Source organism: Rattus norvegicus, chromosome 13 (assembly GCF_036323735.1).
Source record: "Rattus norvegicus strain BN/NHsdMcwi chromosome 13, GRCr8, whole genome shotgun sequence".
Lineage (NCBI taxonomy): Eukaryota > Metazoa > Chordata > Mammalia > Rodentia > Muridae > Rattus > Rattus norvegicus.
Window position 1 is genome coordinate 93,885,283 of NC_086031.1, and position 25,763 is coordinate 93,911,045.

Below are 25,763 nucleotides of genomic sequence, written 5' to 3' on the forward strand. Positions count from 1 at the left end.
TCTCTCCTTTGTTAGCTAACATACTGTGTGTGTGTGTGTGTGTGTGTGTGTGTGTGTGTGTGTGTGTGTGTGTGTGAGAGAGAGAGAGACTGTATGAGTGTGTGTGTAAGCGTGACTGTGTCTGACATTATATGAGTGTGTGAGAGAGAGAGAGACTGTATGAGTGTGTGTGTAAGCGTGACTGTGTCTGACATTATATGAGTGTGTGAGAGAGAGAGAGACTGTATGAGTGTGTGTGTGAGTGTGACTGTGTCTGACATTATATGAGTGTGTGTGTGTGTGTGAGAGAGAGAGAGAGAGACTGTATGAGTGTGTGTGTGAGTGTGACTGTGTCTGACATTATATGAGTGTGTGTGTGTGTGTGTGAGAGAGAGAGAGAGAGAGAGAGAGACTGTATGAGTGTGTGTGTGAGTGTGACTGTGTCTGACATTATATGAGTGTGTGTGTGTGAGAGAGAGGGGGGGAAGGGGAGACTGTGTGAGTGTGTGTGTATGAGAGAGAGGGGGGAGAGATAGAGAGAGAGAGAGAGACTGTATGAGTGTGTGTGTGAGAGAGAGAGAGAGACTGTATGAGTGTGTGTGTGTGTGTGTGAGAGAGAGAGAGAGAGAGAGAGAAAGAGAGACTGTATGAGTATATGTGTGTGTGAGTGTGACTGTGTGTGTGACTGTGAGTGTGGCTCTGTGTGTGTGTGTGTGTGTGTGACTGTGTGTGTGTGTGTGTGTGTGTGTGTTTCATACCACTTTGTGCCTTGTATCAAAAAGACTTTGGGAAACATTTCTATTTTTTTTTTTTTTGGTTCTTTTTTTTTTCCGGAGCTGGGGACTGAACCCAGGGCCTTGTGCTTCCTAGGTAAGCGCTCTACCACTGAGCTAAATCCCCAGCCCCTTGGGAAACATTTCTAAATGCATTTATAAAGCTTTAGGAATAAATACATTTCCCAGATATTTTTATCCTGAGGATGACTTTATTATCAGTTTATATTATGAAGCTTATTGTCCTGGGCTTTGAACCATTTTAAAAGATACATGGCAGGAGTTTTGAGTGGGCATCCCTGACAGCACAGCTGTGACTGTCGACATCCACTAGCCCTGTGCTCTGTAAAGCACTCGTAAAGTCCATTCAAAATTGTCATTCCCTTTTCCCTTAGGACACAAACTAACTATTGCTTTGTGTCAACCCCATGTGCTCGGGTTTGTGTGATATGTATGTATGTATGTATGTATGTATGTATGTATGTATGTATGTATCAGAAACCAGGGTGAAATAAGCTTTATTGCAGCTTAATGGGCATGGCGGTGAATAATCCCAGAACTGAGAGGTGCAGGCAGGAGAACAGGGACTTGGAGTCACCCTCCTTGTTTACAGGGTGAATTCAAGCCTGACCTGGGCTGTGGAAGACCCTGTCCCGAGTGCGTGTCCCCATGCACACACGCACATGCACGCATACACCATTACCCTCAGAAGTCACCCAGTTCGAGCATAGCGATACCTGCACGTTGTATGCACTGGGAGGACTGCGTGCAGCCCAGCACTGGCCTGCCCTCTGCTGTGGTCCCTGTGGTACAGATGGGGAAGCTCAGGCACTGCATCTAAGGCCGTTTGTCTGGTGCTTTGGTTCCTAAGTTAAACCTGGATCTTTGGGCTTCGGACTGAATATCTCATTCTCTGGCCGAGTGAACTCAGGATCATCACTGGCTTCAACAATCCGAACACTAATACCTATCACGATCCCGGACAAGGAAGGGCATCTGGCCCCACCTTGATGACGTGATGCCTTTAAGAGGAAATTGCCTGTGCCGTGGGTGCCTTTGCAGTGTGGCTTGGACCTTAAGTCTGCATCTTTCACCATTTTCTGCCTTCATTACGTGTTGCCCTCTCCCCTTATGTGGAGACCCCCAGCCTGTGGTTTAACAGGACCAGGGTGTGCTCCTCTGTCTCTGAATCCTACAGCTGTGTTCTGAGGGCCACCTCTGAACCTTTAGATACTGGGATTTTATGACTGAGCTTGACCCGTTTTCCTCCTGACTGTGGCCTTTCTTACTCTGACCCTTGTCCCCTACCCTGCCCCATAGATGCCAGTAAGCTTGGGCAAGCTCACAGCCCGTGGGGACCAGATACCCACCTGCTTTCTTGCAACCAAACCTTGAGAGTGGGAGAGAGAAAGGATGCGGGACTCCAGAGGTGGCCACTTCTTCTCAGTCCTCTCTGATATTTGAAGTTGGGGGCTGGAGGTCTGGGGCATGTGGAACTCTTCTGGTGCCCCCTGTGCATAAGAGCTGAGTCTGCCAGCCCACAGCAGTTTCTCTGGCATCTGAGACAGTACTTAGTCTTGTCTTTGGTATGGACTTGGCTTGGATTGTCAGTTGGTAATTGAAGTTCTGATAAAATAAAATTTAAAAGAAATAAAATTACTATTTTATCATGCACCTTTGACCAGTTTTTTTTTGTGTGTGAAAATTATATGCCCTAATGGGATATTTAACTAACAAGATGAGAAGACTTCTCTGTTGGCCAATGGGCAATTTCTATTTCTTATTTACATACAAGGGTTTTTTTTAACTCTGAAGTTTTTAGAAAGTATTGAAAGGTTGAAATTCAAACCTGTTTCTATTTATCAAATGTATTCTTTTTATGTCCCCTTTTGCTACCATGTAGAAAGCAAATTTTAAAGGTGCTATGTTCAAATTACAAATCTAACAAACTCTCATTCCTTTATTCTGAATAAACTTCATTCTGTTTACATTTTATATCATTAGTAAGATTACCCAAATACTTACCCAATATGCCTTAAGTAGAAGCTAAAAAAGTTTTCTAGTTCAGTAGATTTAAAGAAAAAAACCAGTAAGTGTATCCATTTAAATATAAAAGGCCAAAAATTAAGATGTTTTTATTTATAGTGAGGACTGAATCGTTCATTTATTTTAACATGCTTTTGAATAATCATTTTTCACTATGTTAGTACTATTTATTAACTACTTAGCGTGTGTGTTCTGAGGATACTGCAATGTAACGGACAGCGTTTCTGTCTGAACGCGTCAGAATAATTTTGTGTTACATGTGTGCTCAAGTATACCCCCTCTTCTAGCTTTGTATGCAAAGCATTGTTTGGAATTCAAAATCAGCTTGGTTCTTCTTCATCTTCAGAGATTGAAACCTGCCCCGGCACGGGTCCAAGTGGAGGCCGGCATGAGGAGGAGCCCCAGGAGAGCAGCCCTGACTGTCCTCAGATGAACTGGCAGACAGCTTCCCCCGACCTTCCAGGAACTGCAGGGAAGGCGCACACGGAGGCGGAGGCGCTGCCCAATACCACACTGGAGCTCCACACCCAGTCCCCAGAGGCAGCTGGGAGCAGGTCAGGGGCAGCTGCTGCGGAGAATGCCTGTGAGGATGACAGCTGTGTGCAGGCGCCTCCCACAGAGGACCACCCTGATGTGGCCAGAGCCCCTAAGGAGGTTCCTCCTAGTGAGCCAGTGGCAGAGCCGTTCCCAAGCGGTGACATTGCACCGCCTGGGTTGATTTCAGGGGGTAAATATTCACAGACACACCGAAAAGAACTCTGCCTTCCACTCCAGGACACATTTGAAGCGCTGCCCAGGGACCAGCATTGCAACAGTGAGGTAGCCAAGCCACGGCAGCCTGATGTCACTGCCAGTGATGGGAAATCAGCACAGAGTCAGACTGGCTTGGAGACTGGTCCTGAGAGCGCACTTTGTGGTGACAGGAAAGCCTCTGACGTAAGCACCCTGTGCCCAGAAGTATGTATGGCCCCAGAAGAAAGGGGGGATAGGGAAGAGCAAGTAAGCAAGGAAACGGAAGACTATTTGAACAGCCTTCTGGAAGGATGCTTAAAGGATGTGGAAGACTCCCTGTCCTATGAGAGCATCCAGGACGACGACGACTCCGACCTCCTCCAAGACCTCTCTCCTGAAGAAGCCTCCTACAGTCTCCAGGAGAATCTGCCTCCTGAGGAGAGCGCGCTCTCCCTGGATGATCTGGCCAAGAAGATAGAGATCGCAGAGGTAAATCAGAGAGTACAGCTAGAGTTAAGATGCAATCTCATGTGCAAATGTTGCTTTGGCTTTAAGCTTAAGGGGACTGTTCCATTAACATAAACATTATTTATTAAATTGCTTACATGGGTTAAATCAGATGGCGTTCAGTCATTGCAGTGTTTACAGTTCAGGAAGCTACATCGTCTGCCTCTAGACACAGAGGCACGGTTTCCAACGCCATATTTCTTTTTCAACCTTGTGAAGTCTGTTTAACATTCTCAGGGGCTCAGATGAAGACAAGATTGATCACACTGGAATAAGGAGGTCTTTCTTCTCATAGCCACAGGAGACGGAATGGTACATGTGTTCTCTGTCCCTTCAGTGTAATAGCATACGTCTCTAGATTACCAGAAGCAGCCTTAGCAGAATAGAGGGAAGGTTTGTAAGATAATGACACTAGGAGGTACTTAAACTTTTAAGCTATTAAATAGAAAGAAAAAAAAAGATCAGCAAAGAAAGATGACTGCTGTCTTTTGTTTCATAAGAGAATTTTAAAAGTCCTGAGAAGAAAAGGATAAAAAGCTATTGGGGGGAAGGGGATAAAATAAGCAAGTCTAGGAAAACAGAAGTAAAATCCACATCAGATATCCTGAGGGAGACGAAGGAGGGGGGATAGATGGACAGATGGACAGATGGATGGACGGACAGAGTCATACTGAGTATATCTCTCTGAGCTTGCTTGTGCTGAGAAACTGAGGCCAGCGTTTCTGCCCCCCCCCCCCTTAACATGGCCCTTGTCCTCATTCATACCTGTAAACCCTGCCCTGGGAGGCTGTGGCAGGAGGGGGCTCAGCGAGTTTGAGGTCAGCCTCAAACACAGTGAGACATTGTTTCAACCCCCTAAAATTCTCTTGTATAGCCACTGTGTTCTAACAGCATTATCTTTGAAAAAGATAAATTCAGGAAGACAGTGCAAAAATAGGTCACAAATTATATGTGATAACGGAACTCCATGACAAGCTTCCTGGAACCATTGTTCTATTACTATTTACTTCCCTATAAACTATCTTTTTTCTCTTTTTGACAAAATTAGATTTTTTAAATGATTTATTTTATATGTATGTAAAATAAATACACACACACACACACAGTCACTGTGTCTTCAAACATATCAGAAGATGGCATTGGATCCTATTACAGGTGGTTGTGAGCCACCCTGTGTTTGCTGGGAATTGAACTCAGGGCCTCTGGAAGAACAGTCAGTGCTCTTCACCACTGAGCCATCTCTTCAGCCCTAGTTTTTTGGTTTTTTTTTTTTTTTTTTTTAAGTAAAGCCTTAAGTTCAGTAATTATTTTCATGTTCGCTCTTACCAGAGTACTTGATTGTCAGATAGCTTCCACAAAACTATGGTTCTTGTGTCTTAATTTTCTCCCCTCAGAGTCATTTCTCAGTGTATACTGTGTCTGCTCAGTGATGGTATAGTTAGATAGGGAGATGGTCGTACAGCATTTTGAATATAACGGGCTGAACTGTATATGTGAAAGGGTTAAAATGGCACTTCTTCAGTACAGATCGCAGCACAACTCTCAGGGTATTTTTTGAGAAGCAGCAGAACTGACGGTGAGCAGAGTTGAGAGTGTTTGTTCTAAACACTGCCCTGTAGGGCAGTCAAGCTAGTGGGTGTGTGTGCGTTACAGCCAAACGGGCTGTTCCTTCTCAGATCACAGCACAGTCTCTCTCCATGACACCGTGGCTAGGAAATTGTATGTGGAGTTGAAAGTTATCTCTTCTGAGAAAATAGTACGTAATGGTCTCCTTTTTAGAATTTATTGGTCTGTTAAGTTTTTCTGTATACGAACCGCTGAAGGTAACAAACATAGCCTGCCCTGTGGTGGTACGAAATACTTTCTGAGTATTTAACTCCAGTATCTGTACTAACCGTACATTTTAATAAAATCTGCTTGAGTGCGAAAGTCTTAAGCTAAAAGAATAATACTTAAGTGTTTTCTTCATACTGTAAGAGTGAGGCTTTAGGTTAACTCATAGGTTTCCTTCCAAGTGAACTATTCACACACAGATACACACATGCGTTATTGTGAGACAGGCCTCTTGTGGGGTTGGCTTTGAACATTCGAGGTAGCCTTGAAGCTTGGATCCTCTGCCTGCCCGCCCCTCCCCCACCCTCAAGTGCTGGGGTTACTGGAGCCCGGCACACTTTGGGTTTATATTAAGGATAGCTCACACGAGTCTTGCGTGTGCTAGGCAACATTCTGCTGAGCCACGCACACCCCAACCCCTGGTTTTAAATCTTTTACCAATTAGATGCTGAGAACGTAGTTTGGCCGAAGTACAATGTGCTTTAAACCAGTTTTTGCTTTATGCTTGCGGTAAATGTCCACACTCATCTGTCTGGCACTGCTGGGCGCTGTAGAGTCTAATGAGAATCTTGGGTTTAGAGGGGCTGACCAACAACCTCACTGGGTCAAGCTTCCCAGCCCCTGCCGTTCCCAACAGCTCAACAGAGTAGCGGCCTCACCACATGCTGCTGCCTGTCACTATGAGTCCCTCTTCTGGCACCTGCTGGGGCTCTGACCTCTGAGGGCCCCCTTCTGCTTGAAGCTCTTAACCACCTAGTGGTAGGGAGCTGGTGTCTTCAGTGTCTGCCTGCTTTTCTCACTTCGCCTGGCTGGGTTTTTACGTGGACAGCCTCTCATTGCATTGTTTTAGACGTAAATTCATCCTATGAAATGAAGTTTCCGCTCAGAGAGAAGGGAAATGTGCTCCGGGGTTTGAGTTCCTGAGTACAGAAGCCTGTGGAAATGAAACTTTCTAGGCTGGATAAGCTCTTCAAACCCAAGGATAATGTTGCCAAGCAGCTGACGGCTGAAGCAGTGCTGGGTTTTCTTATTAAAAAGAATATGACCGGGGTTGGGGATTTAGCTCAGTGGTAGAGCGCTTGCCTAGGAAGCGCAAGGCCCTGGGTTCGGTCCCCAGCTCTGAAAAAAAAGAACCAAAAAAAAAAAAGAATATGACCCATGGTTGCCCAGTGCTGTCACACTGCTTAAGGGAGAAATCAGACAGACTTCATTTCATAGATCTGGGGTGGTTTTTAATTTTTATTAGTTTCATTTATTCTGTGTGGGTTTGGGTACACATGTGCCACAGGTCGGAGGACACTTATGGGAACCTGGCATTGTCAGATTAGTAAGCACCTTTCCCTACTGAGCCAACTCTCGCCCACGTTTTTCTTGGTTTGAGAAGGTCTCTCTGTGTAACTTAGGCTGCTGTCCCTTAACTTGCAATCCTCCTGCCTCAGTCTCCTCAGGACTGACAGTGTAAGTGTGTGACGCCACACCTGGTTTATTTCATAGATGTTTTTATAAGAAGAATCTAGCTCCGTGCAGTGTCAGACAGGAGTTAGGACTGCTCCTCATTGAGCCCCACATTGAATAATTTTTGTGACGGACTTCCATTGAGTTCCACCATGATGCGATGTAATGATTAAAAATACAGGTAAAGCTGGACTTGGTGGCACCTGCCTTTAACCCCAGCACTCAGAAGCGGGCTGAGTTTGAGACCAGCCTGATCTACACAGTGAGTTCCAGGCCAGCAGGGCTACATAGTGAAACCCTGATTTTAAAGTAACTGTTGGGGTTGGGGAGATGTCTGACCGGATAAGACCTTTGACCATTGTGCTGAGCACGTGGGTCTTGGGAAAAGAAGACCAGCCATGGCAGGTCTGCTCAGAAGGGCTCTTTCTAGGGAAGCAGAGGGATAGCTCACTGAAGACATTTTGCCTTCCAAGACCACTGCCGTGGGAGGGAGTGGTTGACCCCTGATTTATGTAGCGCTCTAACTAGTCCCCAAGGAACACCCTGGGATTGCCCATTTTTACTTTGTGCCAGATGGTATCATTTTTGTCTCTTGTTTTTACACTGCTTTTACGTTTCTAGTTAGTTAACGCATCTTGATTGACATGTTTCTTTTACCAAGTTCCTTTCTTGCTTTAATTACATTTCAAATTTACATATTTACCGTTCTTCCGGCACATTTGCATTAGCTACTTCCTGCCTTTTCTCTCCTCTGTTTTATTCCGTCCCCATTCCCAGTGATCTTACATCAGCACTGGGTAGACCTGGAGTCTCAAACTGATACCCGGAGGGCCAACTGGGTCAAACAAGTGCATGAAATGACTTGCCTGTAGGGCAGTAGAGATGTTCCCATATCTGGGAAAGGTTCTCATCTCTTTAAACTCTCCACATGGAGCTGGAGAGAGCATGGAGCAGTGGTTAGGAGCCTTTGTTCTTCCAAGGGCCCAGGTTTGGTTTCTCGAACCCACATAGAGGCTTGAAAACATCTATAACTCTAATTTCCAGGGCATCCAACTCCTTCCCTGAACTCCTCGAGTACCAGGTACACACATGGTGCATACACATGTACATGCAGGGGAAACACTCAAAAATAAAATTGAAATGAACAAAACCTCTAGTAGACCTGGGCACACTCGCACACACCGTTAATCCCAACACTTAGGTAGAGGCAGACCAAGGTCTGTGAGTTGAAGGCCAGTTGGAACTACATTGTGAGACCCTGTTTCCTAAGTAAATAAACAAGACACTATACGCTCTGCTATGTAGCATGAAATACAGAATTCTTGGTAACCTGGCCCATCCACTTTGAACTACTGTCCCATTTTCAGCTGCAGTCAGACTGGTCCCCTCTCCAGATCCACCTGGCACATTCTTTTTTTTTTTTTTTTTTTTTTGGTTCTTTTTTTTCCGGAGCTGGGGACCAAACCCAGGGCCTTGCACTTCCTAGGCAAGCACTCTACCACTGAGTTAAATCCCCAACCCCCACCTGGCACATTCTTACCTCTGTTCCTTCCCACCTGGACTCTGTCCATTTTAGTGATACACAATCTTCTGTATCTGTACCTTCCCAAGCCTTTTAGACCCAAGCCATTTAGACCATGCCGGAAGTGCCCAGCACAGTGCCTGACTCCCTGAAGTTGATGTTCCTTTGGAACCAATTTTCCAAACCTCTGGGTGGTGGAGGGGTGGGGCAACAGTCCTCTTAAGGCATTCTCTACCTTCCTAATGCTGCGACCCTTTAATACAGTTCCCCAGGTTGTAGTGACACCCCTCTGTCATAAAATGATTTTGTTACTACTTCAAACTGTAATTTTGACAGTTATGAATCATAATGTAAATACCTGATATGCAGGATATCTGATATGCAACCCCTGTATAAAGGGTCATTCAATCCTCCAGCGGGACTTCAACCCACAGGTCATCCAGCCGTGATCTTCCCCTAAGACACAGGCACATTTTCTTCTACACCAGACTGGCAGGTCCCAAAAGATAAGGATCCTGATAGCTATGCCTAGTGTCCTTCTCTAGCCTCTAAGTGTGCACTGAGTACATCTGTGTATTCATTTTCCTCTCCGGCATGCTTAAGCTCCTCCTACTACAGCAGTAAGCATAGACGGAGTCCTGTCTCCATGAAGCTTGCTTTCTAGGTAGAGAGGTAATTGTAACCAAGTTCACATAAAAATAAACAATGTACCTTGAAATAATAGTAAAGAGACCAAGCAGATGCTCGGTGGTCAAGGCAGCCGCTGCCAAGCCTAATAACTGGATCCAGACGCCCAGGTACTAGGAAGGGAGGACAGATTCTGGGGATTTAAGAAGTAGGGTACACCTGACACTTACCATTCCTTTCCCAGCTTGTACTTACAAAGTATCTGTTTGGCAAGTAAGTGCTAGTTACAAAAGCCTAGTACCCATCTGAATATTTAGATGCATTAGAACGTTCTTGGTTTCGTTTTTTCTTTTTTTAAAGATTTATTTATTATATATAAGTACACTGTAGCTGTCTTCGTTCACACCAGAAGAAGACATCAGATCCCATTACAGATGGTTATGAGCCACCATGTGGTTGCTGGGGATTGAACTCAGGACCTTTGGTAGAGCAGTCAGTGCTCTTAACCACTGAGCCATCTCTCCAGCCCCCCCCCCCCATTTCCGTTTTTTAAGGATACACTTTTTCCTTCTTACGCTTTTAGGAATTCAATATGGCCTGTTTCCCTTACCATCAGTTTTCCCACTTGTCCTCTTCTGCTGCAGTGTCCCTAGACTTAGCATTGGGAGGCCTGAGGAAGCCACTGGCTCTTCTGTGAAATGGCTTCCCAAATCAGTTGTTACCTCTGGGTCCAGCTGTGGCTTGTTCTATCAATTAGCTGTGATGCTGTGACAGTAGCCATGATATTAATCTGCTTCTACCAACGATCTTCAACCTTTCACCCCCTCCTCTATGACAATGACAAGAATCTCTTAACTGAGAAACAAGATTAGAATTTCGGGTAGAAGATACAGGCAACATCCGGAAAACCAAAAGCCTTGCAATTTACTTGAAAGATCCTATTCATTTCGATCTAATTGTAACAATACATGTAGCACAAAGCAAAGTCCAATATACAGACTAAGTCTTTGTATGTAACCCTGAGTCAGTTGCTGGCAATGTGAGCTCAGGCACACTCTCAGGCCCTTTAAGTCTGGCTTTTCTTCATCTGACAATGGCTAAAATCCTTGTGAGGACTGAGCATGGCATAGCGTGGGAATGTCTGTTAAATGCCCAGTTCATCTGCAGTGAAGTCGCTGGCTTGTATGTGTTATTTGTCAATTGGAAGCCAAGCATGTGTTCTTATATAAAACTGACTAGCCTGAGGTTCCGGATGAACAGTCTAATTTGGGTCCATTTCCCCTTAACCTGGTGAGGAAGGACCTGTGACTGACTGCAGGGTGTTCCAGGGTCTCAGAATCACCGGTTTTGTGTACTATGATCTACATTTAAGGCGGCCATTGACATTCACTGAGCGAGATGAGCTGTTTATTTGCAGATACACAGGACTAGGCCAGATGGACTTGTTTCCAGCCCTGCATCAGGAGTGCCACCAATTACAGTAATTACGGCTCAGATGTTCTCAGTGGATGAGCTGGCTATACACTGTTTGGGTAAGAAAGCAATCTGCTAATTGGAACAGGAAATTAAATTTACTTTTACAGATAAAGCTTTTGGAGAGATTTAGATTTTCTTTATTTCTTTTCTAGCATAGGGAAGGCCCTGGTCCTAATCCCAGCACCATGAAGGAAGGAAGGAAAGGAGGGAGGGAGGATGGACCGAAAGACGGACCGACTGAAAAGCTTTATATCTTAATACCATATATATATATATTTTGAGACAGTGTCACTGTGTAGCCCTAGCTGTCCTGGAACTCACTGTGTAGTCCAGCCAGCCTTGAACTCAGAGATCTCCTGCCCCTATCTCTCAAGTGCTTGATTAAAGCTGTGAGCACCACACTCGGCCTCTTATTTTATCGTAGCAATAAATAAATAAATAAATAAATAAATAAATAAATAAATAAATAAATAAATCGTGGAATGACTTTCTTGGGGTTGTTTTCAGGAGACACATTTCAGTGAGCTGCATCTGGAGGCTCTGTGTAGAACATCAGGCATCTTTAGCACAACACTCTGAACAGGCCTCGCTCTTATTCCAAGTACTTCCCCTTCAGCCACGGAATTATGGCAAATTCCACCTACCTAGGTCCTTTATTATTAATTAATCAATTAATTAATTGATTCCTGACAGAAGTTTCCCTTCCCAGTCCTCCCCCACCTTTTCCCACCCCACCCCCTATCTCGTCCTCTTCAGAAAAGAGTAGGCCTCCCATGGGTATCAACCAGACATGGCCTGTCGAGTTGCAGTAAGACTAGGCCCCCCCCTCCTGGATCAGTCCCGTGCTTGCTCCCCAGTTCCCTGTTCAGTATCTGGGAGCCCTATGAGCCCAGGTTGGTTGAATCTGTGGCGTCCTTGAGCACTCTGGCTCTTATAGACATTTCTCCCCTCCTCCTAAGGACTCCCTGAGCTCTGCCTAACATTTGGCCCCGGGTCCCTGCATCTGCTTCCATCAGTTGCTGGGCAAAGCCTCTCTGATGACAGTTGGACCAGGCACTGATCTATGCATATGGCAGAGCATCATTAGGAATCATTTTGTCAATGCTTGGTGGTTTGATTGATTGGTTGGTTAGTTGACATTTTTGTTTTGTTTTGGGTTTTTGGCCAGTCATTTTTTGTTCAATCCCAGGTCTCTATACTGTCCAGCCTCTGGGTCCTGGCCCTCCAGGCGGTGCTAGGGGTGAGCTCCTTTTCTTAACCACTTTGATTGCCATCCTGTGGTGTAGAGAGATTCTGAATGAGGTTTAGGAGGTCCATATGGGGCAGGATTTCTGGAGTGAAGCAGGTTTGATTTCTGAATGCCATGTTGTGGAAAGTAGGAATTCTGTTTCAGGTGAGTGCAAACCCTTTACTCCAAACTATGGGGGTCAGGGGAGGATGACAAACAAACAGAAGAACGCATCCTAAGAATCTTTCATCCAAGAGTTTCGCTTCTTGGCTGGCTTCTCCTGTGCTCAGTTCCATTGTACTTTGTTCCTGATGTGTGTGCCGTAGGGACCAGAAAATACTCACCAAAAAAAGAAAAACCCAGAGAAGATACCCAAAGAGAGACTGAGAGGAGCTACCACTGGAAGAGCACCCCTCCTTCTCAGTGGACACTGGGGAAGGGTGGGGAGTGAGCAGGTCGGGGGCAGGGGGCTTGAAAATGAAAGCGCTTTGTTGGTAAAGAAGTGGAGGGCAGGATTCCTACTGCAGAGTTGGAGCACAGGGGAAGGGCAGTCACAGCGACTCTGACATCCCACGCCACTGTGTGTCTCACTCGGCCTCCGTCCTCCTCACAAAGGAAACAAGGTGGACCCTCAGTAAGGCTTGTGTCCCTTAAAGCCTCCAGGACCAAGCTCCCAAGAAGTAAGGTAGAGGCTGATTGCTGCCACACTGATACCCCCCTGTGACGTTCCAGGGAACGTCTGTCAGTCTGTCAGTCTGTCATACTTGCAACATCATTTGATAAGAGCTGGTTTCTTAAATTACACATGCAAAATTAATATCCCAAAGCTAACTTAATTAATGCTGCTCTGGGGCTCACCCTTCTCACCGTCCTTTTGTGTATGCATGCCAGAGAGGGTGTTAGCTGTCTTCTGTCCCTCTATCAGATGCCGGCTTCACTCTGCACCCCCATCCCAGTGTTGAAGTTACAGGTGCGTGGAACACACATCAGTTGTTTATCTGGGTGTTGGGGATCCAAACTCAGGTCTTCACGCTAAACGGCTGGGTAGGTGAGGGCCCCTACTGCCAAGCCTGACTCACTGAGTTCAATCTCTGGAACCCCCACAGTAGAGAGGGGACAACCTCCTGCAAACTATCTTGATCTAACGTGTGAACACACATGCACATGCACACACATACACTCGCAGCATGCACGCACGCGCACACACACACACACACACACACACACACACACACACACGTGTTTAAACTGCATCTTAGTAGTAGAATTTTTGCCTGGCACACAGCACTCCTGCAGTCCTACTCAGAGGCCAAAGCAGATCATTTAAGTCTAGGACTTCAAGACCAGCCTCAGAAAATAGCAGACTCTGTGAAACCAAGAATAAAGCCTTCCTGTGGGAGGTAAACTCACTAACCAGCAAATATATATCAGAGAAATGTCTAATGGGAAAAAAAATAACGAAGGATCTATGAGGCCCCTCCTTTTTATTTCTACATTTCCTAGAAGTAGAAGGGTTGTCCGTTAAATATCTTTCATTAAAACTAATCTCTTGCTTTTTAAGATTTTTATGAATTGATTTTTATGCTCTATATGTGTGTGGGCATGTGTGTGATTCATGTGTGGGTACAGACATGCGCATGTCAGTCGGCACATGAAAACCAGAGCACAGCTGCTCTGGGTCAGGTCTCTCCAGGGGGATCTGGGAGTCAAACTCTTTGTCAAGCTTGTACGGTGGGTGCTTTTGCCTGCAAAGCCATTTTACCAGCCTCATTCCTGCTCTTTAAAACTTAACGGTCTGTCTTTGTCTCCCAGCTTAAGCAAGGCACTTGTAAAAAAAAAAAAAAAAATCACTTCCCGTTGTTTTATGAAAAAATTGTTCAATGTTTTCCCTAAATTTTTTAAGACCTATTTCTTCATATATGTGTACCTATAAAACAAGTTACCTTTCTTTCTTTATTGAGAAGGCATGCTTGTGCCACAGCATGTGTGTGAAGGTTGGAGGACAACTGGGGGAGTCAGTTCTCTTTCCATTGTGTGAGTTCCAAGGACAAACCCAGGTAGTTATCAGGGTTGGCGGCAAGCATCTGTACCCACTGAGACATCTTTGCAAACCCTACTCTTAGCATTTTAATGTTACTAAAATACTTTCTCAGAATAAGGATATCTGAAATATGTATTTCCTATAAAAAGAATAAATTGCCAACTTATTGATTTTTTTTAAGATAATGGTTTCTATAGACCCACGTTCAGAGAAGCCGAGCTGAAGACTTATTGTCTAGAGTCATTTGCTCCTAAAAGCTCTGTTTCATAAAAAGCACTAATGGAGTCCATAATTATCCGAGATCGCTGCAGGAACTGGAAATCACGTTAAGTACTTTATGTCGTTGATCAGATAAATGACGTTACGGGGACAGCTAGGACTTGAGCCCCCAATGCCCACCCATGTCATCATCTATAGCATGAAGCAAGCAGGCACCTGCTCCCAGTGCGCTGGGACGTGCAGAAGCGAGCAGCTACTTCCCCTCCTGCCTCTTCAAACTGACCCTACACACATGCACATGCACACACGCACATGCACGCACGCACACTCGCGTGGGCGCACACACACTTTAGAGGCTTCTGGTCCTAAATGACAAGCACGTGCTTTGGCTTTAAGTAAGACAGATGGGTCACAGGAAGGACAGAGGTAGGTAGCCTGTGAAAATCAGAAGGTTGCAGTAACATGGGTGAAGAGGCTGAAGAGTTAGTGTTTTTCCGTGAAGCACCAGACTGTAAATACTCTTAGGCTTTATGGTCTGTGACAGCTACTCAGTTCTGCCTTAAAGCCCCCCAAAGCTATGCAGAACATGAGTGGTTTCCGGTTCAGTTTACAAAAACAGCGAAGTGAAGCTAGGGATGCTAGCAAGCAGGAGACTTAGAGAAGATTTCAAGTTCAAGGCCAACCTGGGCTATAGCAAGTTCCTAGCTTTCTTGAGCTATGAAGACAGCCTCTATAGGGTTGGGGGTGGGGAGCCAGGGAGCTGTGGACTATATAGTTTACTATCCATATAGTTTACTATCCTCTGAATACAAAATGAGTCATAAAAAAACTGAGAGAAATTCTAGAGCAAAATTCCCCAAAAGATTTTGAATATAGACTTAGTAATGTGGACTTTTCCTGAGGTACTAAGGTAAGTTTTCTGCCATGTCTTAATTGCTGTCACTAAGCTAGACATCAGAGCTCAGGCATGTAATTCCAGACTCCTGCTAAGACAGGAGAATTGCCACGAATTCAAGACTAGCCTAGCAAAACCCTAGCTTGGAAGGGAGGGAGGGAGGGAGGGAGGGAGGGAGGAACAAACCAACCTGTTGATGAGTTTAAACAGAGGGACGGAGTATAAGTCCCCACATGGTGTTCTGTGGTTGCATGAGTAACATATCGCCCGCTAAGTCCCACGGGACTCTACGTAACAACCGGTTCTTCCTCCCTCTCTCCTTCCTCTCTCTCTCTCTCTCTCTCTCTCTCTCTCTCTCTCTCTCTCTCTCTCTCTCTCTCTCTCTCTCAGGCCATTCCTGCAGAAGGGCTGGTGTCCATACTGAAGAAGAGGAATGATGCAGTAGGCGGCCATCCTGCCCAAATGCAGCAGAAGCCGTCCAAGCGCAGAGTGCGGTTCCAGGAAATAGACGATAACCTGGACCAAGGTGCGCCCGGCGGCCCTGGGTCTGGGAGTGCTGGACAACCCGACAGGGTGTTTGCCAGCAGGATGTGTAAGGGCTGTGTGGACTCGGTTGCTCTATCTTCTAGCAGAGGAAAAGTTTTCTCTGTTATATCTTTTTTTTTTCCCCGAAATAAATGAGTGAGTCATCAGCCCAGAAATGGTCAAGGTTGAAAACTCTCCTCTCTCTTCCCCTCCCTCCCTGTCTCTCTCATGAGCTTGTTATTTTGTTTTTAGTGACAAATTACTGTCCCTCCCTTCCTATGAGGCACTCACTTTCTCTGTACAGAAGCCAAGTGTCTCCCAAGAGCCCCTCAGCACAGCCACCCTTGGGCATCTCTGTCCCTGGCCAGCCCTCAGGCGATGCTGTCACAGGCCTCAGAAACGTTTTCATTTTTATCCTGGCATCTCGTGTGCAATCAGCACAGCTCGCCTGACCCCAGGGCCCTTCTCCATCCTGACAACACATAGACACCTCGCTCTGGAACGCTCAGGCCACCTCCTCCCTCACCCAGCTACTCAGCTTTATCCTTAAAATACAGAATACAAAAACATGTAGATAATGTATATGAATTGAATCCAACAGTCACAAAGTCTTTATGTTACGCTTAAGTGCAAAGCTCCCTCCTGCCTCCTCCCTCTGGTTAGAAATGTAATGTGGAAGCTCATAGGTAATTGGGGGTTTTTTCTAGATTTTTTTTTTTTAAGTGCATGGGTTTTGTTGGCCTACCTATGTCTGTACACCACCTACATGCAGTGCCTGAAGAGGCCAGAAGAGGGCATCAGACCTGCTGGAACTGGAGTTAGAGAGGGTTGAGAGCCATTGTATGGTGCCTGGCACTCAAAGCTGGGTCCTTTAACTGGGTGCTGGGTGCTCTTAACTGCTGTGCTGTCTCTCCAGCCCCTCATAGATGATCCTAAATTTATGACAGCCACATAACAAAAGTTACAAAGTATACGACACCTGCCTTAATAGTATATTTCATTTAACCGAGTTCATCAAATTACTATAATGTGGTCAGGAGAGTTGTTGGTGAGAAACTTCACGTCCTCTTTTCCGAAACCCCGTCTTCCAAAGCTAGAATCTATTTCACACTCCTGGTGCATCTCTGTGTCAGTCACAGGTTAGGTAAGCGGCGGCGGCGGCGGCGGCAGCGGCAGCGGCGGTAGAGGCCGCTCCAGCTCGTCCCCACCACAGCCCATGATGCATGTTGCTTAAACAAAGTTGACATTTTCAAATACCTGAATGGTATTCAAATGTCATCCCTGCATGTACCACAGGAGCCAAGACTCCTGAATAATAAAACCTGCATTTGTTCAGGACGCTTGTCTAAGACAGTACGCGTTCTCATGGACTCTGCTCACACCTCCTGGCTACTTTCTTGGATGTTGTTGTTGTTGTCATCGTCGTCGTCGTCGTCGTCGTCGTCGTCGTTGCTGTTGGACCACTGCTGGGTTCACAGTTAATCCCAGGGATTGAACTCAGGGGATCAGGCTTACATGCCAAGCGCCTTCACCAACTCGGCCATCTCACCAGGCCTTCCTTAATTCCTCTTTTTAAAAAGGCCTTGGGTCAACTTCAAGCCATATCTCTGGATTACATGTAATATCTCATGAGTTTAAATACTCTGTGCGTAAAAAGTAATTGCTACGTGGTACTGTTTAAGGGAATGTGACGAGAAAAGAGTGCATGTTTAGTGCACTCGGAATATTTGGTCCACATATTCTCTGATCAGAACCCGTAGGTGGGGAGGAGTCGCAGTGATGGAGACGTGGGAAGAGATTAGCTAGGTTGCTAGCCTAGATTAGCAGGCGTAGGAGTGCTGTGGCTTGAAGAGCAGGTGAGTTTGAGCAAAGCCTGCTGACGGTTTGCCCCTTTCTGTTCGCAGATGAAGTCGGCGGTGGCTCCTGTGTCCTGCTCATCTTGCTGTGCATAGCCACCGTTTTCCTCAGCGTTGGAGGGACGGCGCTCTACTGCACTCTGGGTGACATGGAGTCACCTGTTTGTACGGACTTTGCTGACAACGTGGACTTCTATTACACTAAGCTGCTGCAGGGGGTGGCAGGGCTTAAACACTGGGTCTACCTCTCCTAGCAGCAAGGGTGACAGGCGTGACAGGAATGCTGACAGACAAAGAAGATGCAAACTTCCCCGACAGCTTTTATTTCAGAAGTCATGTATTCCCCCTCCCTGGCTTCAAGGACCCAAGGACGGACGTTAGAAACAGCAACATCGAAGAACAGCAGCCCAGAGAGCACGTTAGAATAATCCCCAGCAGAAGGCAGTGCTGACACAGGCCCTGAGGACAGAGGGAGGGAGCCTTGGCGAGCATGCCCAAGTCTTTGCCTTCCTAGTGTCCTGTGGGGCTTACACTGAGGGCTAAAGGACACTCCTGGTTTACAGTCGTGCTCCGAGGGCATTGCCTCCCGCCATCATGCAATAAGTTCCTTTGTCATCAGAGAGAGTCACCTTATGGCTTCAGTGCCATTTTTTAGTTAATCTTGGGAGCTGTGTAACTTAAGCCTTGGGCATTACTCTAGATTCTGGTCTTCATTTGTGAAATGGTTGTGTGGGTGTGTGGAGGTCTAAAGCAGTGATCTCAAGTGGATAGCTGGCATAGGATACAAAGATTACCTTTATTCTTTTAACTTGACGACAATGTGCAGGCACAAATCTTTGGAAAAGGCTTACCTGTGAACTAGATAAACTGTAGAAACTTTGGCCCTGAACTGAGGAACTAACAGAACTGTGGCAATGAACTTGACAGGCCTGAAGGCACAGTGACAGAAATCCCAGTTCCCAGGTGAGATTTCACCCTGGCTTCTAAGCTGCCTCAAGTGTTGATTGCTCAGAGAAACTCACTGAACATCTGTTGTGTTTCTGAGAACCTCAGGATAGGAGCCCAGAAAGGCACAGTTCCTTGTGCAGGTGTCTATGGAAGGTGGACCCATACTTTGATGACTCAAACAGGCTACCACATGTATGAGTAATCTCAGGCTATACACTTAGGTGTGCAGAATGTGGGTGTCTATCATGGGCTCATTTTAGACTGCCTCATGAGGGCCTCACACCGTAAAGAGACAAAGGTCTAGCCGTGTTTAATTCCGTCATTAGATGGCCTTCCCTCATTTGTGGTACAGTGATCTCTCGCTTAGGAAACTTTGACTTTTTATATTCTAGGTAACATCTGTTTTTAAAAATCATGAATTATAGTTTTTTAGCAAGTGATCATTATGTTCTGTTTTCCCATTAGGATCATTTGGAAGGAAGAGAGAGAAATTGCTTTGTAGATGTTACTGGCTGGCACAGTACCTTCCTTTGCGTTTCTGCCTATTTATTTGGAGCGTGGATTTAAGGGGCTTTTTTATGAGTTGCGCGTGTGCCACTGAGCATGCGTCCCTTCGTCCCACTGCTGCCTATTTAATTAGACACTCAGAGTTTGGATTTTGTACCATTTCAGCTCCGTATGTCTCTAGGCTTCTTTTGAAATTGAGTTTTTATTTTCACTGACAATACTGCGTGGCTTATCTCTTATCATGTCACCATAAACTGTAATATTTTCGATGGTTCTAGATCAGAGTTATTTATTTAGAAGTATACAGAATACTGAAATTTAGATTCCTTATACCTAAGGCTGATTTTATTAGAAGATTATTTTAATGTCCTATATAAATTTTAAGACTTTGTATTCATATCATATGTAAAATAGGGCCCATTGTCCTGATACTATGGTTCTGTAGAAGCCACTAGTAAGGTCACCCGTGCAGGCTCCTCTCGACACAAACCTGTTTCACCCTCGTGATTTCTAGTTGCAGGGATTTGGTGATTTTTGTTTCTGCCAATTTTATGTCAAGAAAAGTTCAAATCTCCCTCCTGTTTACCTCCTTACGGTCACTCAAGAGTCCCCTGTGACCTCTGATGTTGTATTTGCCTCTCAGCCACCTTGGTCACATTTCTAGAACCCTGGATTTCCTGGGAGAATCCAGCAAATGAAAGAGCTGCTAAACGGTGACCCGGCTGTGTATCCGGAGAGCTGGTGCTCACCACTCAAGGAACCAGAGTGATCGGGAGAAGGCTGACCTCGTGACCTAAAGTGGGTGTGAACTCTCACCCAGAAAAAGTAGGGCACCTTTGAAAACTGTAATCGTCATTTATTGCATGAATTGGAGTATCCCCCCTGCAGGTGAGAGGATGCTGTCCCACGAATTAGCATCCAACAACTGTACCGAAATGTCACTCCTCTCATTTGGAAGTACTGACAACTACTCATAACTAGGGTTCTGAAGAACTGTATCTGAGGGTGTCAAACAAGCTTGTAATTTAAAATCTACACCAACAAAATGTCTCTGAGGATTTATTTGAACCCTTGGGTGTTGAAGGAAATGCTTGAAAGCAAAGCATGATGTCAGAGGTGTCCAGCCCCTGAGGGAGAGGCCAACTGTTAATATCAGAGGTGTCTAGCCCCTGAGGGAGAGGCCAACTATTTGGGGAAAATCCTTTTTTTTTATTACACTCACACATTTTGGGGGAGACCACAGTTGTGCCACAGTGTACATGTGGAGGTCAGAAGAGCGCTTCATGGAGTCACTTCCTTCCTTCCACAGCATTAGGGTCCAGAGGCTCAACCTCAGGTTATGCCCTTGACAGCAAATGCTTTTTCCCACTAAGCCATCTAATCAGCTCTGTTTTGAGGACATCTTAAAGTCCATAAGTAACGGTTCTCAGCTCTAAAATACCTCTCTGCCCAGTAACCAGGCTCCACTCTCAAGCGCATGCTTCTAGACTTGCGTTTCAAGGCCAAAGTCTTATTTTATCAAGCTGTGAAGTGGGGCATGAGAGGTGTCCCGGATCTGAAGTTTGAAGGTCAGGCTTAACTTGCAAGGACAGATGTGATCTGGGTTTCCTGAACAGCAGGACAGCATGGCCTAGGGGGAGCAGGGAAGAAAGACTTGGCAGAGGGGAATGGAGAGCAAAGAAGTCTTGGCTGACACCTCTCTCCCTGACACTGGCCTTTGTGGCACTGGCTCACCATACATAGGTTATTTTTCATTCTTAGCATATATTAATTGTACATAATGGATTTCAGTATGACATTTGCATACGTGTAGATAATACGTTTTGAGCATCTTCATTTCCCGGTACACTCTTGTCCCTCCCCTGTGTCTGCTGGTCCCTTCAAGAAGCTGGCTTCTCATCCTACTGCTAGCAGGCAGACCTGTGTGACCTCTCACTTTGGGCACAGTTGGTCTTGTGTGATGTTTGTAGTAGTTTAACACTGACTCATTCTGTATCTAAATAGGCACCCATGCATCTCTCAGCCGCAGGTTTGGTGATACTCAGGTCCACCACACTTCTGTTTGCATCACTTGACCTGCACCTTCAGAGGCTGTAAGAGTGACTCTGGGGTGTACGGACTTTAATAGCAAGGTAGTAAGCTGGGCGTGGCTTTGTGTCCGGTGCTGAGAGGCTTGCGTTTCCTATCCCCTGTACCCTCACACACATCAGACTACCCACCATGTAAGCACCCGAAGAGCATGCTGTGGCCCCACTCGGCTTAAAGAGCTTGCGTCTGATAAGGGAATGCATTTGTAAAGAAGGAACCAAGAAGAAAAGTAGGGGATTGGAAATTCAAGTTCATTCATTCTGCACTGTTCGGAATAAAGGAAATCACAGCCACTGAAGGGAAAGTCAAACAGCCATCTTCCCTGCTAGCTGAAGATCTGGTGGTTAATATGTAGCCAGTACAGCCTCACCTAGGCTGGAACAGCTCACTTTGTAGCAGGCGGGTTTCTAGCAATGCTAACCATCTGAGCCAAAGCTTGCTGTTCCAAACTGAAGGGTTGGGACTGGCGTAGCACAGCAGTGTTTGTCTCTTGTGCACAAGACAGTGTCAAATAAATACTTAATTGCCCTGAATTGAAAACCACCTCACAAGGAAAACTAGTGCCAGAGGGTGTTGCCAGTCAATATAGCAATCATTTAAGAAAGAAGTACTCATGGTACACACTGTTCTTTAAAATAGTACTGCTGGCCCATTTTATGAGACTAGTAGGGAAACAAGATAAAGACAGGGGACAACCAAGAAGCTGAATTCACTATTGCTAGTGAACTCAGACACCATTTTTTTTCTTCTTTTTAGTTTTGTAAGGCCTTGAACTCATACTGTAGACTAGGCTGGCCTCAAATTCAGAGGTCTGCCTGCCTGCCTCAGCCTCAGTGCTAGATTAAAGGTGTGTCCACCATACCCAAAATCTTTGTAAGACAGTAGCTGGTAGGACAGAGCCAGAGAGGCAGGGAGAGCTCCGCCAGTAAAGCACCTGCCTGGCAAGGAAATACAAGGACCTCCAGGTCCCACAGAAAAAATGCACGTGCAGTTGCAGCTCTAGGAAATGGAGACAGGAGGATGCCTAGGTCTCCTGGCCAGCCAGCCTAACTGGTTATTTTCACACCAAACAGAGATTGGTCCGTGTTTTTGAAGGTGATAACCTAGACTGGGTTACATATCAAGACCCTGTCTCAAGAAACCAAACCAAGTATATAGCTCAGTAATAGACTGCCATTCACAGGGCCAAGTGTTCAAACCCCAGGACTACCATAGCTGTGACAGACACAGTTTAAAATGCCTGAGATACAGCTGACCTAGAAGACGGGGCGGTGAAACTATTAGAACAGAGTTGGAGGCCCTTGGTCTGTCTTCAAAGTTTTCTTCTACCATAGTCAATCTAGTGTCCAGGGAGACCTACAGGCCACAAGTGCGTATTCAAGTCATCCACAAAGGAGACAGGCCCTTTCAACAAATATCCCTGTCAAAATTGCATGTCTAGTTGCAAAACAAATTAGCATACACAATTAAATCTGAAGCGAATAGGCCTCAAGTCTAAAACCTAAAACTATAGGGTAACTAGAAGAAACCAGAATTAGCTTAGTGACTTTTGCATAAAAAGATATTTCTTAGAGTACAGTGTGAGAACTGTAAAAGAGAAAGTCATAATTGGACTTTTTAAAAATGTGCTTTTCATATAATGTTAGGAAAATTAGAGGCAAGTACTCAAACGGAAAACAATAGTCACAATATTTTTTTTAATTGTGTGAGGGTGGGCAATGAGTCCCTGCCAGTACGTGTGTGGAGGCCAGGGACAGTTTTTAAGAGTCAGTCCTTTCCTTCTATCATTGTAGGTCCTGGGGATCAAACTCAGGTCATCAGGGCCTCACAATGAATTTGTTAGGGACCTTGTAAATTTAGAATACGTGAAAAAAATATTCAGAATTATGATGACTTTGAAGGGCCTCACAAGAGAGAATGTATGAATAGCCAGTGAGCGCATGAACAGATTCTGACTTTAAAAGTCACCAAGAAAATGCAAATGAGTGAGCTTCCTCTGCACGCTTAGAATGTCCAGACTGCATGGACAGACAGACGGTGCAAGGACAGTTCTACATAAGAAATTTGATCTAACATTGGTAGAACATTGGTAGGGTGGGGAATTATGGTCACCATATGGAAAATTATGGGTGTAGAAAAGGTATTGATCGTTCTTTTGTGATTAAACAAAGATTAGGAGAAGACCAGGAGGGTCCTTGAAGTAAGGTTAAGAGGAATGTGTAGGTATCGATGCTGAAAGGTTAAGCTCTGATCTACCGGGAAGGAAGCAGGGTACCCATTTTCTGTTACTGATCAGAATAGCACAGGAAGGAAAACTTCACAGATGGCAGCAAAGAAAGCCACGAGAAAGTTCCTAGGACTTACAAATTCAAAAGTGTTGATGAGTTCAAGGTCAATGCACACACACAAATCTGTTGTTTCTATGCATCCCAATTGATGAGCTGGAAAGGGTTTGTTCACTGGAGTATTTGAAAGACTGGATTGCCTAGGAGTCAATTAGCCAAAGAGGTGAGAGACTTAGGTGCTGAAAACTTCAAAACATGGCCCAGGGGAAACCAGTCAGTGCAGACCGAGTACATGTGGGTTCACCTGTAGAAAGACGTTCAGGCTTCAGTACTGGCCATGGCCGCCTCCTGAGTCAGCACGGCCTCTCAGAATCCCAGTAACGTGCTACTTGTGAATGTGCTGGATGTCCCTGAATTGTATACTTTAAAATGGTTAAATGGGGGCTGGAGAGCTAGCTCGTCAGCTAAAGGCACTGGCTACCTAACCTGTCAATCCCTAGGACCCACACTGGCTTCCTTGAGTTGTCCTCTGACTACCACTACCACAAACATGCTGTAGTGTGTACTCCCGCCCCCAACACACACACACACACACACACACACACACACACACAATTTTGAAACAATCACTAATGTTCACAGCCGCCTTTTCTGTGGAAACCCAGACCTGGAAACACTTTGGTAGCCATCTGAGCTTAGCATCTATCCAAATGAATCTCAGAATTACTCTGGATGAAAGACGCTAAAATGAAGAGGGTACATGCTACATCTTTCTATTTAAAAGTGATAGAAAAATGTGAATTTCCCATGGTGGCAGAAACAAGCAGGCCCCGGGGTGTGAAGGTTGCCTAGCAGTGGGCACGTGGCAAATCTAGGTAGTCGAGGAGACACATGGTCTGAGTGTGCTGCCAGTCTCACAGGTAGGTACATCTTTCAAAACCCCCTGAGCTATGCATGCTCTCAGTGGAAGCAAGTACAAACTGTGCCTCAAAACGCTGCTAAAAGAGCATATTCCGTTGGTAGTTTCAAGGTGAGGGAAAGTTGCTTTCAGTAGACTAAACAGCTCTGGTGGTTTCCATGTACCTCAGATGTGCAGTACCTGGGTTGAGGTACATGGTTAGTTACTCAACCAGCTGCTAATTGGAGGTTTGATAACCTCCATGGCTCAAAATGCCCCACCCCACCTAACTCTGCTTACTGTGTGTGGATCCCTTTATTTCATTCTCATTTATTTCATTGAGCTTCTGACCTAAGACAGCACTCAAGAGGTGGAGGCAGGGGGATGGCAAGGTCTGGGCCAGTTTGGGCTACGATAGAGACCCTGGGGTTTTGTCATTGTTTTGTTCTATTACTCTATGATGCAGCAGTTCAAATCCCAAAGCCCGTCTAATTATAGTCTGCGAGGACAACACAGTGTCCCTCTGGCCGGAACATATTGATCAAAAGTGAGGTTTCATAATTTCATTGCTTAATTGATTTGGATCAAAGGTCAGGCAGGAGACATGCACTTAGGGAGAAGTAGCTGGCATCATCCCTCACCTGCCAGGATGATGGAGCCCTAAGTGGCTGTCTCTCACTTTCCAAGTACAAGACCTGGAATTGACTCACTATAAACCAAGTAAGAAAAATACCCTGAGCTTCTAAGGCCAGAAGTAGGGCCACACGTGGCTCTGAATGAAGGTAATTGCTTTCCTTTCTTTGTAAAGGAATCTCTCTGTATATCTCAGGATGGCTTGGAATGCTGTGTACCCCATACTGGCCTCAAACTCACAATCCTCCTGTCTCAGCCTCCCACGGATTTATATGATCTACTCAGCTTGGGTTTTGTTTTGTTTTGTTTTGTTTTGTTTTGTTTTGTTTTGTTTTTTGCCTCACCCCACCCCCCTTTCTGTGTGTTATCACTTAAATGGAAAAGTAAACTATTGGTCTAGAAATAGCAGTTTTGTCAGCTCCAAAGAGGAGGCTGTCAGGATGTAAGCTAGTCTGGTCAAACATAAACTGGGAAGGAAGGAAGCAGCCTCAGACTGGAACCTTGAAGGAAAGAGACCCACCCCATTTGCCTCCTCCAGACTTCTGCTCCCTCACCTATGGGATTTTTAACACATTCAGACCTTAAAATCCTTCCAGTTCTTTGAACATCGATTCAGTCTGCTTTCCTTCACAGACAAGAAACATCTCGGATGGCCGCGTTTGTTGAGCGGAGTTGGAATATTGTGTGGGA

At 45.5% G+C, this 25,763-nt stretch overlaps 1 protein-coding gene and 1 long non-coding RNA gene across 7 annotated transcripts in view; one reads left to right on the plus strand and one right to left on the minus strand.

Annotated features, from left to right (window-relative positions):
• Positions 1-20,215, plus strand: part of Cnst (consortin, connexin sorting protein) — a 76,804-nt gene extending 56,589 nt beyond the window's left edge. For all 3 annotated transcript variants that reach the window (XM_573525.8, XM_039091465.2, XM_006250411.5), the window contains 3 exons: positions 3,145-4,019; positions 15,724-15,859; positions 17,763-20,215. In XM_573525.8, the coding sequence (XP_573525.5) occupies positions 3,145-4,019; positions 15,724-15,859; positions 17,763-17,968 (1,217 nt within the window). In that variant the 3' untranslated portion in view covers positions 17,969-20,215. The remainder of the gene's footprint in view (positions 1-3,144; positions 4,020-15,723; positions 15,860-17,762) is intronic.
• The window catches only part of LOC108352581 (uncharacterized), a 71,139-nt gene that overhangs the window by 25,089 nt on the left and 20,287 nt on the right, over positions 1-25,763 (minus strand). For all 4 annotated transcript variants that reach the window (XR_010057306.1, XR_010057307.1, XR_010057308.1 and 1 more), the window contains exon 2: positions 2,123-2,378. This is a non-coding gene — a long non-coding RNA (uncharacterized LOC108352581). The remainder of the gene's footprint in view (positions 1-2,122; positions 2,379-25,763) is intronic.